Source organism: Carettochelys insculpta, chromosome 15 (genome assembly GCF_033958435.1).
Source record: "Carettochelys insculpta isolate YL-2023 chromosome 15, ASM3395843v1, whole genome shotgun sequence".
NCBI classification, from domain to species: Eukaryota; Metazoa; Chordata; order Testudines; family Carettochelyidae; genus Carettochelys; species Carettochelys insculpta.
The window spans coordinates 19117182-19131587 of record NC_134151.1 but is presented as its reverse complement, the minus strand read 5'-3'; the positions used below and the strand labels follow the sequence as shown (position 1 = coordinate 19131587).

The 14406-nt window shown below is 48.8% G+C and overlaps 1 protein-coding gene across 1 annotated transcript in view; it reads left to right on the top strand.

Annotated features, from left to right (window-relative positions):
* The window catches only part of LOC142021373 (uncharacterized), a 42870-nt gene extending 28676 nt beyond the window's left edge, over positions 1-14194 (top strand). The window contains exons 8-11 of the mRNA XM_075010083.1: positions 6329-6486; positions 8755-8864; positions 13046-13155; positions 13956-14194. Coding sequence (XP_074866184.1) covers positions 6329-6486; positions 8755-8864; positions 13046-13155; positions 13956-14194 — 617 coding nt within the window. The remainder of the gene's footprint in view (positions 1-6328; positions 6487-8754; positions 8865-13045; positions 13156-13955) is intronic.
* Positions 14195-14406: the final 212 nt, after the last annotated feature.

Here is a 14406-nt window from a genome sequence, read left to right as displayed (position 1 = left end):
GGGGGTACACACCCCGAGAGTGGTCCAGGTCTCTGTCCCCGGACCCATGCCCGTGCTGCCATGGTCATTCTTATCATGCTGGACACAGACACCCCAAGCCTACGCGCAGAGGCAGGTCCCCCCCAGCCGTCCAATACCCCCGTGGACGCTCCCATTCAGGGACAGAAACTCAGTTATCTCAGGGGGAGTTAATATTAGAACCCCAAGACTTTCCTTCGCAATCCTCCAGTGAGCAGGTGTACCATCGGCCACAGGAACCTGAGAGTTTGAGGGAGGTTTACCCTAGTGGTTCCTTCTCATCCTCCCCAGATGAGGCCATGGCCCCCGGGGATGTCGCTCCCCCGGATGACCTTAAACAGTTTCAGGAGCTGTTTAAAAGGGTGGCTTTCACGCAAGGCATTCAAATGGCAGAAGTGCAGGAGAAACATCACAAACTCCTGAAAAATTTGAGACCCCCGGCTTCATCCAAAATTGCTATCCCGCTGGATGAAGCCATTATGGAGGCAGCCATTACCATATGGCAGACTCCGGCCTCTGTTCCGACTATAAACAAGAGAGCGCATAAGAAGTACTTCGTCCCGGCAAAGGGCATGGAGTTCCTCTTCAGTCACCCACAACCGAACTCATTGGTGGTTGAATTGTCCCAGCAGAGGTCAAAGACTTCTCAGCACAAATCGGGGGGATCGGACAAAGATGCCAAGAAGCTAGAGCTGTTCGGCAGGAAGGTATATTCCTCTTCCACCCTGCTATTGAGAGTGGCAAATTATGCGGCACACCTTGCAAACCATAACTTTGATAATTACTCCACGCTTACTTCTCTCATGGATTCACTTCCGGAAGATAAGAAGCCGGTGTTAAAGGCAATTGTGCAAGAGGGCTACGCAGCTTCGAGGACGGGAGTCCAGATCGCCCTGGATGTGGCAGATACGGCGGCACGCTCAACGGCTACAGCAGTGGTCATGCGTAGAGAATCCTGGCTCCAGACATCAGGCATCCCGAGGGATCTACAGGCGAAGATTGTGGATCTTCCCTTCGACACGCAAAAGTTGTTTGCAGACTCAACCGACTCGGTCCTCCACTCCAGTAAGGACTCGAGAGCTACACTTAGAACCCTGGGTATTTATATCCCTCCATACAGGAAGAAAAGATACTACCCTCAGCAAAGACGCTACCCGTACCAACCACAGCGTGCGCAGTATCAACGGGGCTACGACCAAGGGCGACAGCAGCAGCAGCAACAGTACAGAACTCCCAGGCGACGTTCCAAACAAAGCCGTACACCCTCGGGACAGGCCCAAAGGCAACAAGTTTGACGGGCATGTCGAAGGCTGCACTATCACTACCATCGCGCAATGCCACTTTCATCTCATGTTCCATCATCGCCTCAGACCGTTTCACTCCCAATGGCAAAAGATCACCACAGACAAATGGGTGCTGGAGATCATAGCCACGGGTTACACGATCCCCTTCCAGTCGCTCCCACCGACGAAGCCTCCCTCCAGGCCCCACCTCCGGGACGCTACCTACGGGGCGAGGCTCAAACAGGAGGTGGACCACCTTATGTTCATAGGGGCGGTGGAAAGAGTGCTGGAACAGTTCCAGGGGAAAGGGTTTTATTCACGCTACTTCCTCACAGAGAAGAAAACAGGAGGCTGGAGGCCCATCTTAGATCTTCGGGGTCTCAACCGCTACTTGCGCAAGCAACGTTTTTGGATAATTACAATCGCCTCCATACTCACGGCACTGGACGATGGAGATTGGTTTGCAGCCCTCGACTTACAAGATGCTTACTTTCATATAACGATCCACCCAGCACACAGGCGCTTCCTCCGCTTCATGGTTGGCAAGGAACACTTCCAGTACAGGGTTCTTCCGTTCGGCCTCTCATCGGCCCCCAGAGTCTTCACCAAAATCTTGGCAGTGGTGTCAGCCTACCTGCACAGACAGGGGGTATTCATATTTCCATACCTGGACGACTGCCTATTGAAAGGGGCCTCGAAGGCAGAGGTCCTGTGCATGATACGCGTCACAGCGGACGTGTTTTCTTCGCTGGGCCTAGTCATCAACCTCGCGAAGTCAAAAACCAACCCCATACAGGACATAGAGTTCATAGGGGCATGCTTAAACTCTATCACAGCAAGGGTGTACCTACCCCACGCCCGCTTTCGCACCATCAGTTCACTGGTGCAAGTCATTACGTACAGCCCCATGGTGCCGGTCTTAACGTGCTTACAGCTGCTGGGCCATATGGCAGCAGCAACATCTGTGGTACAGAACGCCAGATTTCACATGCGAAGCCTGCAGCGTTGGCTGGCGAGCGTCTACAAACCGGCATCCCACACTGTTCACAGGGTGGTGTCGCCCACGGCAGAGGTACACAGATCCCTGGCATGGTGGGTAAACCCCAAGAACTTGCTAGCAGGGGTGCCCTTTCACCAACCACAAATTTCTATTTTTCTTACTACCGACGCCTCCCACATAGGGTGGGGAGCGCACATCGGCGACAAGGTGACGCAAGGGCTATGGTCCCCTGCAGAACAGTCACTGCACATAAACATACTGGAGCTCAGAGCAGTGTTCAATGCCTGCAAGCATTTCCGAGACCACATATATGGCAAAGTAGTCGGGATCAATACAGACAGTACCTCCACTATGTTTTACATAAATCGACAAGGAGGAGCCCGATCCCGTGCCCTATGTGCGGAAGCAGTCCGACTGGAACTGGTGCATTGCCAACAATATAACGTTGAAAGCCTCGTACTTGCCGGGTGCTCACAACGTGAAAGCAGATCAGCTGAGCAGGCGCTTCTCACTCATGCACGAATGGCAGATCCGCTCCGATCTGCTACGACTGATCTTTCATACATGGGGGTTTCCCCAGATCGATATGTTTGCCACCCTGCACAACAAGAAGTGTCGCCAGTACTGCTCCAGGGCAGGAGTGGGGCGGGGGCCCCTGGGGGACGCATTCATGATTCTATGGAAGGGCCCACTACTTTACGCGTTCCCCCCCAACAGCGCTTATCCGCAAGGTCTTGCAGAAGGCCAGAAGGGAGAGAGCTCGCATGATACTAGTAGTCCCAACGTGGGATCAGCAGCAATGGTTTCCCTTGCTTCTGCACATGTTGGACCGCCCACTGCTCCCTCTACCGGTGGCGGCGGACCTACTCACACAGGCCCAGGGGTCCATAGTGCACCCGAACCCTCAGAGTCTGTGGCTACAAGCATGGCTAATCCATGGCTCAGCTCCCTAGAAAGTACATGCACGGAGGGAGTACAACAAGTCCTGGAAAGTAGCCGAAGGACCTCCACCAGGAAGACTTATAAGCAGAAATGGACTCGATTCACAGCCTCGTGTTCTGCCAAGCAGTTAGCTCCCCTTGACGTTCCTATACCAATAATACATGAATACTTATTGAACCTCAAGAGGGGCGGACTTTCCTTTTCCTCGCTAAAAGTCTACCTCGCCGCTATATCAGCCTTTCGGCATACAGAGGAGGGGCCCATGATATTTGCCCATCCTATCGTTACCAGGTTCTTGAAGGGGTTGGTAAACCTGTACCCCCCTCGGAAACCACTTCCACCATCGTGGAACCTGGACTTGGTGCTCAGCACGCTCACGGGTCCACCTTTTGAACCATTAGCCACGGTTCCCCTACGTCTCCTTACAATAAAAACAACGTTCCTCCTTGCAATTACGTCAGCTCACAGGGTGAGTGAGCTCACAGAAGTTATGGCAACGCCGCCCTGCACGGTATTCTCAAAGGAGGCGGTAACCTTACGGCTGCACCCAGCCTTTGTTCCAAAAGTTTCTTCAGAGTCCCATCTTAACGAACCAATAGTTTTACCCTCATTTTACCCGAAGCCTCACAGCTCCGGGGAAGAGGCACGCCTACACCTCCTGGACGTGAGGAGGGCATTGGCCTTCTACATAGACAGAACTAAATCCTTCCGGAAAATGGACAGGCTTCTAGTGTCTCTTGCTCCCAGGTCAAAAGGGGAAGGCCTCTCTTCACAGAGAATTTCAAAGCACATTGTGTCCTGTATAAAAATATGCTACAAGCTTCGAAAGACTCCTTTGCTGGCCCCGCCTAGGGCTCACTCCACCAGGGCGGTGGCAGCGTCAACAGCCTTCTTCAAGGGCATCGCATTGAAAGACATCTGTAGAGCGGTGACCTGGTCATCTTACGACACCTTCGCCAAGCATTATGCCCTACATCGGGTATTCCAAGAGGATACCCGTCTGTCGACAGCAGTCATTTCCAGGGCAAGCTGCACATAAACCGATTACCCACCTCCTTTCTTGGGTTACTGCTGGGTAGTCACCTATTGTGGAGCACCCACGGGGACACTCGATGAAGAAAGAGAAGTTACTCACCATAGTAACGATGGTTCTTCAAGATGTGTCCCCGTGGGTGCTCCACCACCCGCCCATCTTCCCCGTTTCGGATCTCTGTTTAGTGTCTTTCAGGAGCATCCGAGGCGGTTGGTCAAGGAACTGGCGGGGACCGGATCGCGCACGTGGCTGGGAACGTGCAAGGGAGCAGCACGCTCCGGCGTATGCGCGATCCAGGAGAAACTGCTGGAAGATTTCCGATCTGTGGCGCCAGGCGAGCCCGACACCTATTGTGGAGCACCCACGGGGACACACCTCGAAGAACCATCGTTACTACGGTGAGTAACTTCTCTTTTAGGGGCTTTTCTGAAAAGCGATGGCCTTAAGCATGTGCGTTAAGTGCTGTCTTCAACATTGGCTATTTTCATTAACTATTAACTGTCTATTTCTTGTTAAAGCACGGAGACTGGTTCTCCGAGTGCAAAATAAGTTATCGCAGGTGTAGTGCCTGCTTTTCTTGAAAATCACGTTTGGTTTGGTTTGGTTGGGCTGCTTTACTGATAATCATCCCAGTGTATGAACTCACAGCACTCTAAAATAACATAGGCATTACTTCTAAAAATCATACCTAAGTTTGCTAGAGAGAAGGAAAACAAATGTATGATTTTTTTTCTGTTTTTTCAGGTTTTATACATTTGAAGTACTTTATTTACATTTCCTCTGCCCTTAGCTCTGGGAGACTCCACTGTCATTAATGGGGGTTTCACACAATGAGGGTGTGGTTGTGCAGCAGGGTTATTTTGAAATAACTATCCTTGCATCTGCACAATGCAACTGCTCTTTTGGAATAATTTCAAAACAGCGGTTGAGTTATTTTGAAATTGTAACCCTCATTCTGTCCGTGGTGACACTAGCCCCTGCTTTCAGAAGGGCTTTGGTAATATGGCACTTCGGAATATGCTAATGAGGCACTGCCAGGATTATGCAGCACTTCATTAGCATAATGGTGGTCGCTTGGGCTTTGAAACTGCTGGTTTTGAAATGCATCCCACCTATGTAGCTGGGGTTTTTTTGAAAGGGCCCCTGGATTTTGAAAGCCCCTTCTTTCCCATTTGGTTTTGGCAAGAAGGGGCTTTTGAAATCAGCAGGGTCGTTTTGAAAGACCCCCAGCTACATGGGCAGCGTGCGTTTCAAAACCAGCAGTTTCGACGCACATGCAGCTGCTGTTATGCTAATGAGGCACTGCATATTCATTCTGAAAGGAGGGGCTAGTGTTGCTGCAGCCTCTATGAAGAATAGTACTTATTTGAAATTCGCGTGATTTCAAAGTAGGTGCTATGTGTGCAGACAATGGACTTCGAAATACCTCGCTTATTTTGGAATAAGGCTGCTGTGTAGACATAACCTGACAAAGCAAAGGGAAAAAAAGAAGACATAGAAATATGTTATTGTAAAGCCACAACATTTATAAGGGGTATGGAAAATCAAGTGCAGCATCTAAAACTAATTTTAGCATTTGTTGTTAAATTAACTGTTAAATTGATTTGGTCTGTTTAAGGTGTCTGGATTTTGCTGTGATATCACAGGATTGGCAAAGGAGGAAAAATAATAGGGTGGAGAAAAGGAATTATTCTGCTGTTCCCTCTTACCTTTCTACTTTGCATGATTTCTCAGACTGGAAAAAATGTCTTCATAAATCAACATCAACAATTATTTTAAAGGTTTTTAAAGGTTCATCTACTACCCAACAAGATGCAAAAGGCCACCTGCTAATAAAACACCAGTGTGACTAAAGCAAACCACAGCTAATGGGTTACTAACATAGACCCTGTTCTGTAATATGGTATGCTACATGCACATAGCGTTTTACGTTATATAGGAAATGATGTGCAATATGTCATTTGGTTGCAGACAACTATATAGTATCTTTGCCTGGCTAATAGTACATAGTGTGTGCTGTGCCTTTAATTTATTTGTCTCCATATCTTAAAGGCCTTACAAGCAAGTTCTGTTTTGCCTCTTGGAAATACTGGAATGGAAACTGTTACTATATTCCTCCATATGGTGTTCTGAATAAGAGTGAAGCAGAGTTCATGTGCAGTCAGTTCCAAGGGGCACAACTGATAAGGTTAAAGAACATGGAAGAACAGGTCAGTAATAAGTGTACCAGGTTGTTAAGTTAGTGAAGAGGTACTGCTGAGGTTTTCACTAGTCTTTGAATGTGTGTTACTTTGCATTCCTCTGGATCTGAACTATTGAAATAGTAATTTTATCCCAACATATTGGATTACTTTTATTTTCCTAAAAACACTGATTAGTTTTTCTCTTATGCATCTCAGGGAACACATGCCAATATGACCCTCACTCTCTAAGTTATTTATGTGCCAACATTGGCTTCCGGTTCTTTTTCACTTAAGGGGGTGCCCTAATCCATAGTTCTTTGGTTCTGGGATTTTTTGGGATAGAGTTTGTTAGTTGTACTCATTAGCCAGCTGGATGTATACAACGTAAAAGAACACAAGCTGTAGTTAAATTGTAGGCCTTCTAGGGCAGGGATAGGAATATAAAATTCTATTTAATTGGTTAACTGGTTAAACTGTAGGCTTTACCAGTTAACCAATTAAAGAGTAGGTGCCCACAGTGCCAGGCTTCTCTGGCCAGACTGAAGTGGGGCTCAGGAAGGGGGGTACAGGAGGCAGGCCAGGGGGCTGGGGGTGTGAGGGACTCACAGCAGGGATTGGAGGGTGCAGGCGTGGAGGGCTTAGGGCAGGAAGTGGGGGATGGGCAGAAGGTGCAGAGGGGTTATGGCAGGGGATGGAGGGCTCAGGGCAGGTGGTTGGGTGTTGGGAACTGTGGCAGGGCTGCTAGCCACTTGCCTCTTCTGAGGACTTTCTCACTGCTCTCAGGCCCCAGTGGCCTAGTCCTTATCCATTCCATCAGGCCTCCGCGGCCCAGTCAGAGTTCTCAGGCCTAGTCAGGGCTCCTCCTTCCTTGGGCTCACAGGGGTAGGGGAGCTCAGCCCCTCCTGCCCTCAAGCTACTGTCCAAGGCCCTGTTGCTGTTGGGTGTGTCCCTCTCAACCACCAGCTCAGTTGGTTTCCCCACTACAGAATGCAGAGCTAGCAGTATCCCCTCCCAGGTCCCTGCCCTGAGCTACATTCTTACCCCATTTCTGATGAGGTGTGCCATCATGGCTCTGGCTGCTCCTCCTCAGGCTGCTGGTGCAGCTGCTGCTGCTGCACCTGCACCCATTGCTGCTACTTCTGCTCTCCAGGTGGTGGGTTTTGGGGTCTCAGGAAAGGGGGATATAGGAGTGAGAGCAGGGGGCTGGAAGTGTTGGGGAGGGGAGGCTCAGAGTACAGGGGTCAGTGGGGGGCTGAAGGTGAAGGGGTGCAGAAGTCACGGGAGGGGTTTGGGTTTGAGGGGGGGCTGGAGTCAGGGCAGGGGGTCAGGGCTCAGAGTCATGGGTTGGAGGTGCAAGAGTGAAGGCAGGGGACTGGGAGGGTCAGGGCTCAGGGAAGGGGTGGAGGTTGCTGGAGTGCGGGCACGCGATAGGGGCTCAAGGCACAAGGACTGATGTGGAGGATCTCAGGGCAGGAGTTTGTGGGGGCTCAGGTGGTGGAAAGAGTCAGGGCAGGGGGTAGGAGGTGCAGGACTCAGAGCATGGGGCTGGGAGGTGGGGCTGGTGGTGCTGCTCCCACATTAGCTGTTCCCAGAGATGCCAGGGCTGAAGTCCCCGGTCAGTAGCTCTTCCTAGGGATAGGGGCAGGTTCCCTGGCCTCCAGCCTGCAGCTGCCTGTGGGATCAGGCTCTGGGGGTCGGCCTTGGCTTATAGCTGCCCTGCCCCCTGACCTACAGTGATGCAGTATTGGGCTGTGGTTCCAGGCCCAGTCTCTGTTTGTGGAGTGTGTTTTCTGGGTGAGGGCAGGGCTGCTGCACTCTGCGGTCCCAGTAGTGGTCTTGGGGTGGGGAGGTCACAGTGGGGATCCAAGAGGTTCTTCCCCCATCCAGCACTGTTTGGGGTGAGAGGCATTTACCAGGTCTGCTGGCTGGCTATGTGGAGCCCCAGCCTCACCTGGCCACTCTCCTGCTGGCGCTGCCGCCCCCTGTGGTCACTCTGCCGTACATCATCCCTCTAATCAGACTTCTCCCATTCCTCATTGGGGAAAACATTCCCATTCCAGGCACTTCCTCTTTTCCTGCTGCAAGCAAATCCTGGCCTTGCTTAAAGTTAGGGTAAGAAGAATCTGCATACCAAATTTGGTAGTCCTAGTTCTTATGGTTTAGGAGGAATTCTTGAACAAGTAGACTCACAGATGCATGAATGGACTCTCATGGCTAGACAGACACACTAAATATTTAATGTATATAGTTCAGCCACGTGTATGTTCCAACACTACTACTTCTAATTCTTTGCAGCGATGGATAGCGAAAGTCATCACTAGGAAGAGCTGGCTTGGCAGCCTGAGCTATAACCTTCAGTCAGACTCCTGGATCACACCTGATGGAGATACAGTAGCTTCTCGTTGGTAAATAAGCAGTTCCCATTTCTCATTCAGTTCACCTTTCCTTTATTTAAGGGTAAGCAGAACATGGGGGACATTGTGTTGACCACATTTCAGTTATTTAAATATATTTACCCTATAGGGAGAAATAATCTCTGCCCTTAAACGCTTGGTGCTAGAGTTCTTTTGTGTATTGCCCCAAATGTCTGGTTCTGTACTCTTTCCATATTTCTGTTGCCATGAACACACACGTCCCTAACTGAATATTTTGAGGTCCAGGGCATTACTTAGTTTTGCAGCTGCTGGGTCTGTGAAGCAACGTGTCAGACTGTGCCTGCATTCTTTCGTTTTTATTGTTGTCGATTGAGCAAATAAAGGATCACACTGGGAACAGGCTGCTGCAGAACGATCTCCCATGATGAGGTGAGATTGCAATTGCCTTTTGACCTAAGCCTATCTTATTCTTAGAGTGCTTGCTCATTCCATTCTGAATAAGGTGTGTGTGCTTGCCATATGCACCAGTCCTGGAAGTTTGGCCCTTAGCAGTATCCATAGGGGAGCAGGTCTGTTGATCCTTGGAGTGGCACCCCCATGGCACAGCATGAGGGGTGCAGCCTGCTCGCCCTACTTCAGTGCCTTCTTGCTGCCGGTGATGATGCACAGAACATTTGCTGCTCTAGCATTGCTTCATCCAGTAACACTTCATAGAGTGTAAATAGTTTTAGTAAAAGTATATTAATTTCCCCTGGGTCTCCGACGCGGGATGTAGTGTGTCCTGGGACCTTTCCATCTTTCTTTCCCCAGTAGCATCTTTCACCTGTTGGAAATCAACTTGCCTCAGACTTGGGGAGCAGTTATGTCAGAGTCCTCTCCTGTCTTTGGATTCTGATGCTGGCAGAGGGAGTCAAGACGAACTTTGCTGGTTGCCTGGTACAGACCTTCAGAGGTTCATATCTCTCCCCCACACCGCATGAGGTCAAGACCAATCTTTTGGTCACTGGACCACATCAGTTCTCTGGAATGCTTGGAGGACAGGAATGGTGGGCCGTGGCGTTGGTCCCCAAGATGGATGCCATTACGGGCTGTGTGGTCCCTCCTCCTTGTTCTGTTACCAGTCTCAGAGAGGGAGGCGTGGATCACTAAATTCCTGCTGTGGATCTGCCGAGCACTGCCAGTTCTTGAGGTCCCTGAGGAGGTTCTTGTTCTTTTGAGACCTCTGCTCCTACAGATGTGACTGAGGGTATTGCCACATGCAGAGTCACCACTCCAGCACATCTTGATTGCTGGGTACCAACCATTCCAGATACGGATCTGGTACAGGGTAAGGTTTGATCTTAGGGTATCTGCTTCCCTGGCCATTGGTGCTGTCTATATTGCCAGCACCAAACACTGTTCCACGCCTAGTGACCAGCCCTGTGTTATCCCTGGATCACATGGGGGTTCACTTAGCCCTCCATACTAGGAGCTTTGGATAGTCTGGTGGCCTCAACCACTCATCCCCCTCCAGGGCTGAAAGCATGGGGGGGAGAACAACACCATGTCCTTGTGGACAAAGACGGTCAAACCTCTGAACCACTAAAGGGCACCATGGGTCCTCCAGTACTGTCCTCTTCTTTGTTGTTACTTGACAAGACCGTCATGGGGAGGATGCCAGGTGCATCAAGAACTCTTGAAGAGGGTTTCTTCCAATCTCAGCCTGCAAGGGGAGGAATTGGAGGAACAGGTGGATTCCCTGTTTGATGTTCTCTCCTCTACAGCCCCTGCTAGGGTCACCCTACCTCTTCATAAAGGGGTATGAAAGATTTATAATGCTTGGTAGCAGACCCACTCCTCTGCCTCCCATTTCCAAATGGGCAGAGCAGAAATACTTTGTCCCAACCAAGTGCGGCCCCCAACCTTTTGCTAAATTCTTAGTGTTCCCGCATCAAAAATTGTCCACCTGTGTACAGGGGGTAGGTCCAGTGAAACAAAGTCATCCTAGCTATGTTTTTCAGTCCTTAGGACTTCTGATCAACAGAAGCTGTCAGTTGTGCTTCCAGCAAGGACAGGACAAGGGCTTTTCCTCTGATGACTTCCTACTGTTGTGGGCTGAGGGCTTGATATATGCATTTCTGATGATCCCTTTCATCATCTGGTCTTAGTAAAGATCAAGAGAGACAAAGCACAGGTTATCATAATTGTTCTGGTGTGGCCTCGCCCACACAGTTATGGCATGTTTATAAACATGGTGATGAGACTACTCTGGTCCCTTTCTTACTATCCGGATCTCCTGTGACAGGACTGTGGTGAACTCCTATGCCCCAGCCTCGAACCTCTGCACCTTTTGGTGCAGATGCTCCCTGGTTTATCCTGGAGGAGCATACCTGCTCAGAAGAGATCCAGTAGATCCTTTTGTGAAGTGGGAAACCATCTATGAGACTGACTTACCTGGCCAAGTGGACAAATTTCTCCCATTGGGTATCAGAAGTAGGCATTTCCCCTGTGTATTTTCTAGTGCAGTCTGTCTGAAGCTACTCGTGGCAGCTGCTGAAACAGGGACCGATGTAGTCTTCCATCAGAATGCATGTGGTGGACATCTCCACGTTCCACCATCTGATTCAGGGACAGATTATATTCTCTCATGACATGATGTTCCAGTTTGTCAGGGGTCTTGAGCAACTCTACCTGTAGGCATGAAGTCCTGTCCTGCTGTGGGACCTTATGTGGTCCTCTCAGGCTTACTGGCCTGCCATTCAAGTTGCTGGCTTCCTGCTTCCTTTCCCACTAGTCTTGGAAGGTTATATTTCTAACAAACAGTTGTGACATCAGCAAGACAGGTCTCAGAGCTTAAAGCATTGACCTTGGAACTGCCTTACACAGCCTTCCATAAACACAAGATCAAGCTGAGATCCACCCTGTCTTCATGCCAAAGGTGGTTTCTGCCTTCCATATAAACCAGAACATACTCCTGTCTATGTTCTGCCGCAAACTTCACAAGACAGCAGAAGACGTGTGTCTATACACCCTGAATGACTGGGGGACCCTGGCTTTTGCCTGGAATGTGATAAGCCCTTCCACAAGTCAACATGGGTTATTACTATGAGCGATAGGATGATGGGCCTTCCGGTTACATCATGAAGGATTTCCAGTTGGATTGGCTCTTGCGTATAGACATGCTGTAAACTGGCAAAAGGACAGGTGAATCTGATTTACTTCATCCTTTCCCTGCCAGTATAGTGGAATATTTTGATCTGAGTGGGCTGAAAGTTCTGTGCAAGTTGCAGCTATGATTTTAAGTACCAGCTGCTTTTTTTTGGAAAACGAAATCCTTCATACTGTCACCACTCTAGATGCATTTGTCTTGAGGTGGTTACAGTGGTTGGCTGGGAAAGGGCAGTACAGCAACAAATGGGTCAAACTGATCTCATGGTGCCTGTTCAAGTTTTTCCTAGGGGCATGTGGAGCTACATCAGCTTACGCCAATTGAGGAGCTGGTCTGCCTTTTTATACAAGGATATTCTGAGAACAATCAATGGAAAATAAGGATTTATTACAGCTGTCTTGTTTTGCACATATGACCTTTGTACTCTGAAATCTTGGGGGATTCTGATTGTCAGAAGATTTTGGAAAATTATGTTCTGCATTTTCCAGTGCAAACGAAGAAAGTAAAATTTTCAAATGTGTATGATGGTGATACAAACATGAACCTGAAAATGGTAATGGTCCTCACAGCTAATGCATATAACTAAATGCAGTGCTTTTTTTCTAGGAGAAAAAAGGTGCCAGAATTCAAGTCTGATGATTCCTCATAGGGGTTAGGGTATTCAATTTTAATGCCCCAGTCCCCCCGTTGCTGCGGGACTGGTGGGTGCTCCTGCCCTGATCCCTGCGCTGCTGCAGAACTGGTGCTGAAAATTTTTCTGGTGTTCTCATGGTGCTGGAACTCCATTCCAGTGCATTTGGCCAGAAAAAAACCCTGACTAAGGGTTTGATTTATTTAGATTTCTCAGATGTGCCTATTAAAAGTGCTTTAGGCTTAGCCTATGGGTTAAAAAGTGACTGTGAAATCACATTCATCCCCTTCCCAATGCTCCAGCCATCTCTGCTTCCTTCCTCTCTGACCCTTCTCCTCGAGATGAGATATGTATTTGCAGTGACAGAGTTGGCAGTTCAGACGCATGTATAAGTGTATTCCATTGTTGTCTTTTTTTTTTTTTTTTTTGCAGGGGTTTCAAAGGAGCTCAGGATTTGTGTGCGCAGCTTGAGCCTGCATCTGGAACCTTCCTTTCCTTCGCCTGCTCTGAACAGGCTTCGTGGATCTGCAAGGGAGCCCCAGGTGGGAGCGCGTCCTGTGTTCAATTCTCTGGGGTTTTTAGACCTCTTCGTATGCTGCAGTGTGTAGAGTAAAATATCAGAGGGGTACCTGAGATGCAGCTTTCCAAAGCTCCTCTGCTTCTCCACACCATGTATCAACACTTTTTTAACCTAGCTAGCCTGGCTCAAAAGAGGCAGTAGCATACATTAGACTAACCCACTGAAAACCAGTGTAGGTATATTTTAGTGTTGCTAATCTATGCCATCACGTCCTCCCTGCTATTTTGAGCCATGCTGGATTGATTCAAACTATAGCTACTCAAGCTGCATTCACCCCCTGGTGCACTGTAGATGTATCTTTGTGTGCTGATGCAGTATCCTAACATAAATCACACTGGCTGCCAATATTCCCAAGAAGCTGGGATCAGTGAGCTGTAGGGAATCTTTGGCTGCACTCTGTGCAAGGGAGATGAGCTGTGTAGGACCAGCTTTGTTGATTTTATTCCATCAGAAGTTCCACATGTATTGGGGTGATCTTTCAATGCATGGCCTGCTATGCCAACTTTAGATAAGGCCAAAGTGCATCAGCCATTTGACAAAAAGCAGCCTCACGTTGTCCTACCATCTGGGTCACTAATTTATAAATTCAGACCCAATCAAAGTTAAATATGAGGGCTAAATTGTGCACTGACTTAGATCCCGGGTAATGCCATTATAGCCAGTGTGTCTGGAATGGAATAGGGGAAGCTAGTGCGGAATTAGTCTAGAACCGGGGTCCTAGGTTAGGCATCTTTGATCTTTTTTCCTGTTTTCTTTTGCCAGTTCCTGGAGCGCTGGATTCCACCTATAAATGGTGGACAACTTTGACGGCGTCCCTTTTAGTTTCAGTTTTTGTAGTTGTCGTGAGTGTGTTTGTTATCTATAAAGCCGCCTGGTGGAAAAGACAAGAGATGGTAGAAAAGACTGGTGGAAGAGAGCAGAGACATAAAGTGGAGATGGAGAGCTTAGCTTCCTGGGACAAGAATACCCTCACATCTCAAAGGAGCAACCCTTTGAATTAGGGTGTAGTATTTGTGAGCTCTGGAGGCAGTCTTATCCCATCCTCTGTAAATCAAAGGTTTGAAATAAAGGAAATGGGAGTTAAAGCACTGTAGCAGATACAGAAGTATTTAACTTGAAATTGGTTGAACATCTAAGTTGATTTTTGAGTCTTTTATTCTTTCTCTGAGCTCCTGCCACCTCTAGTGACCACTCTCTCATAAGCAGTAACTGT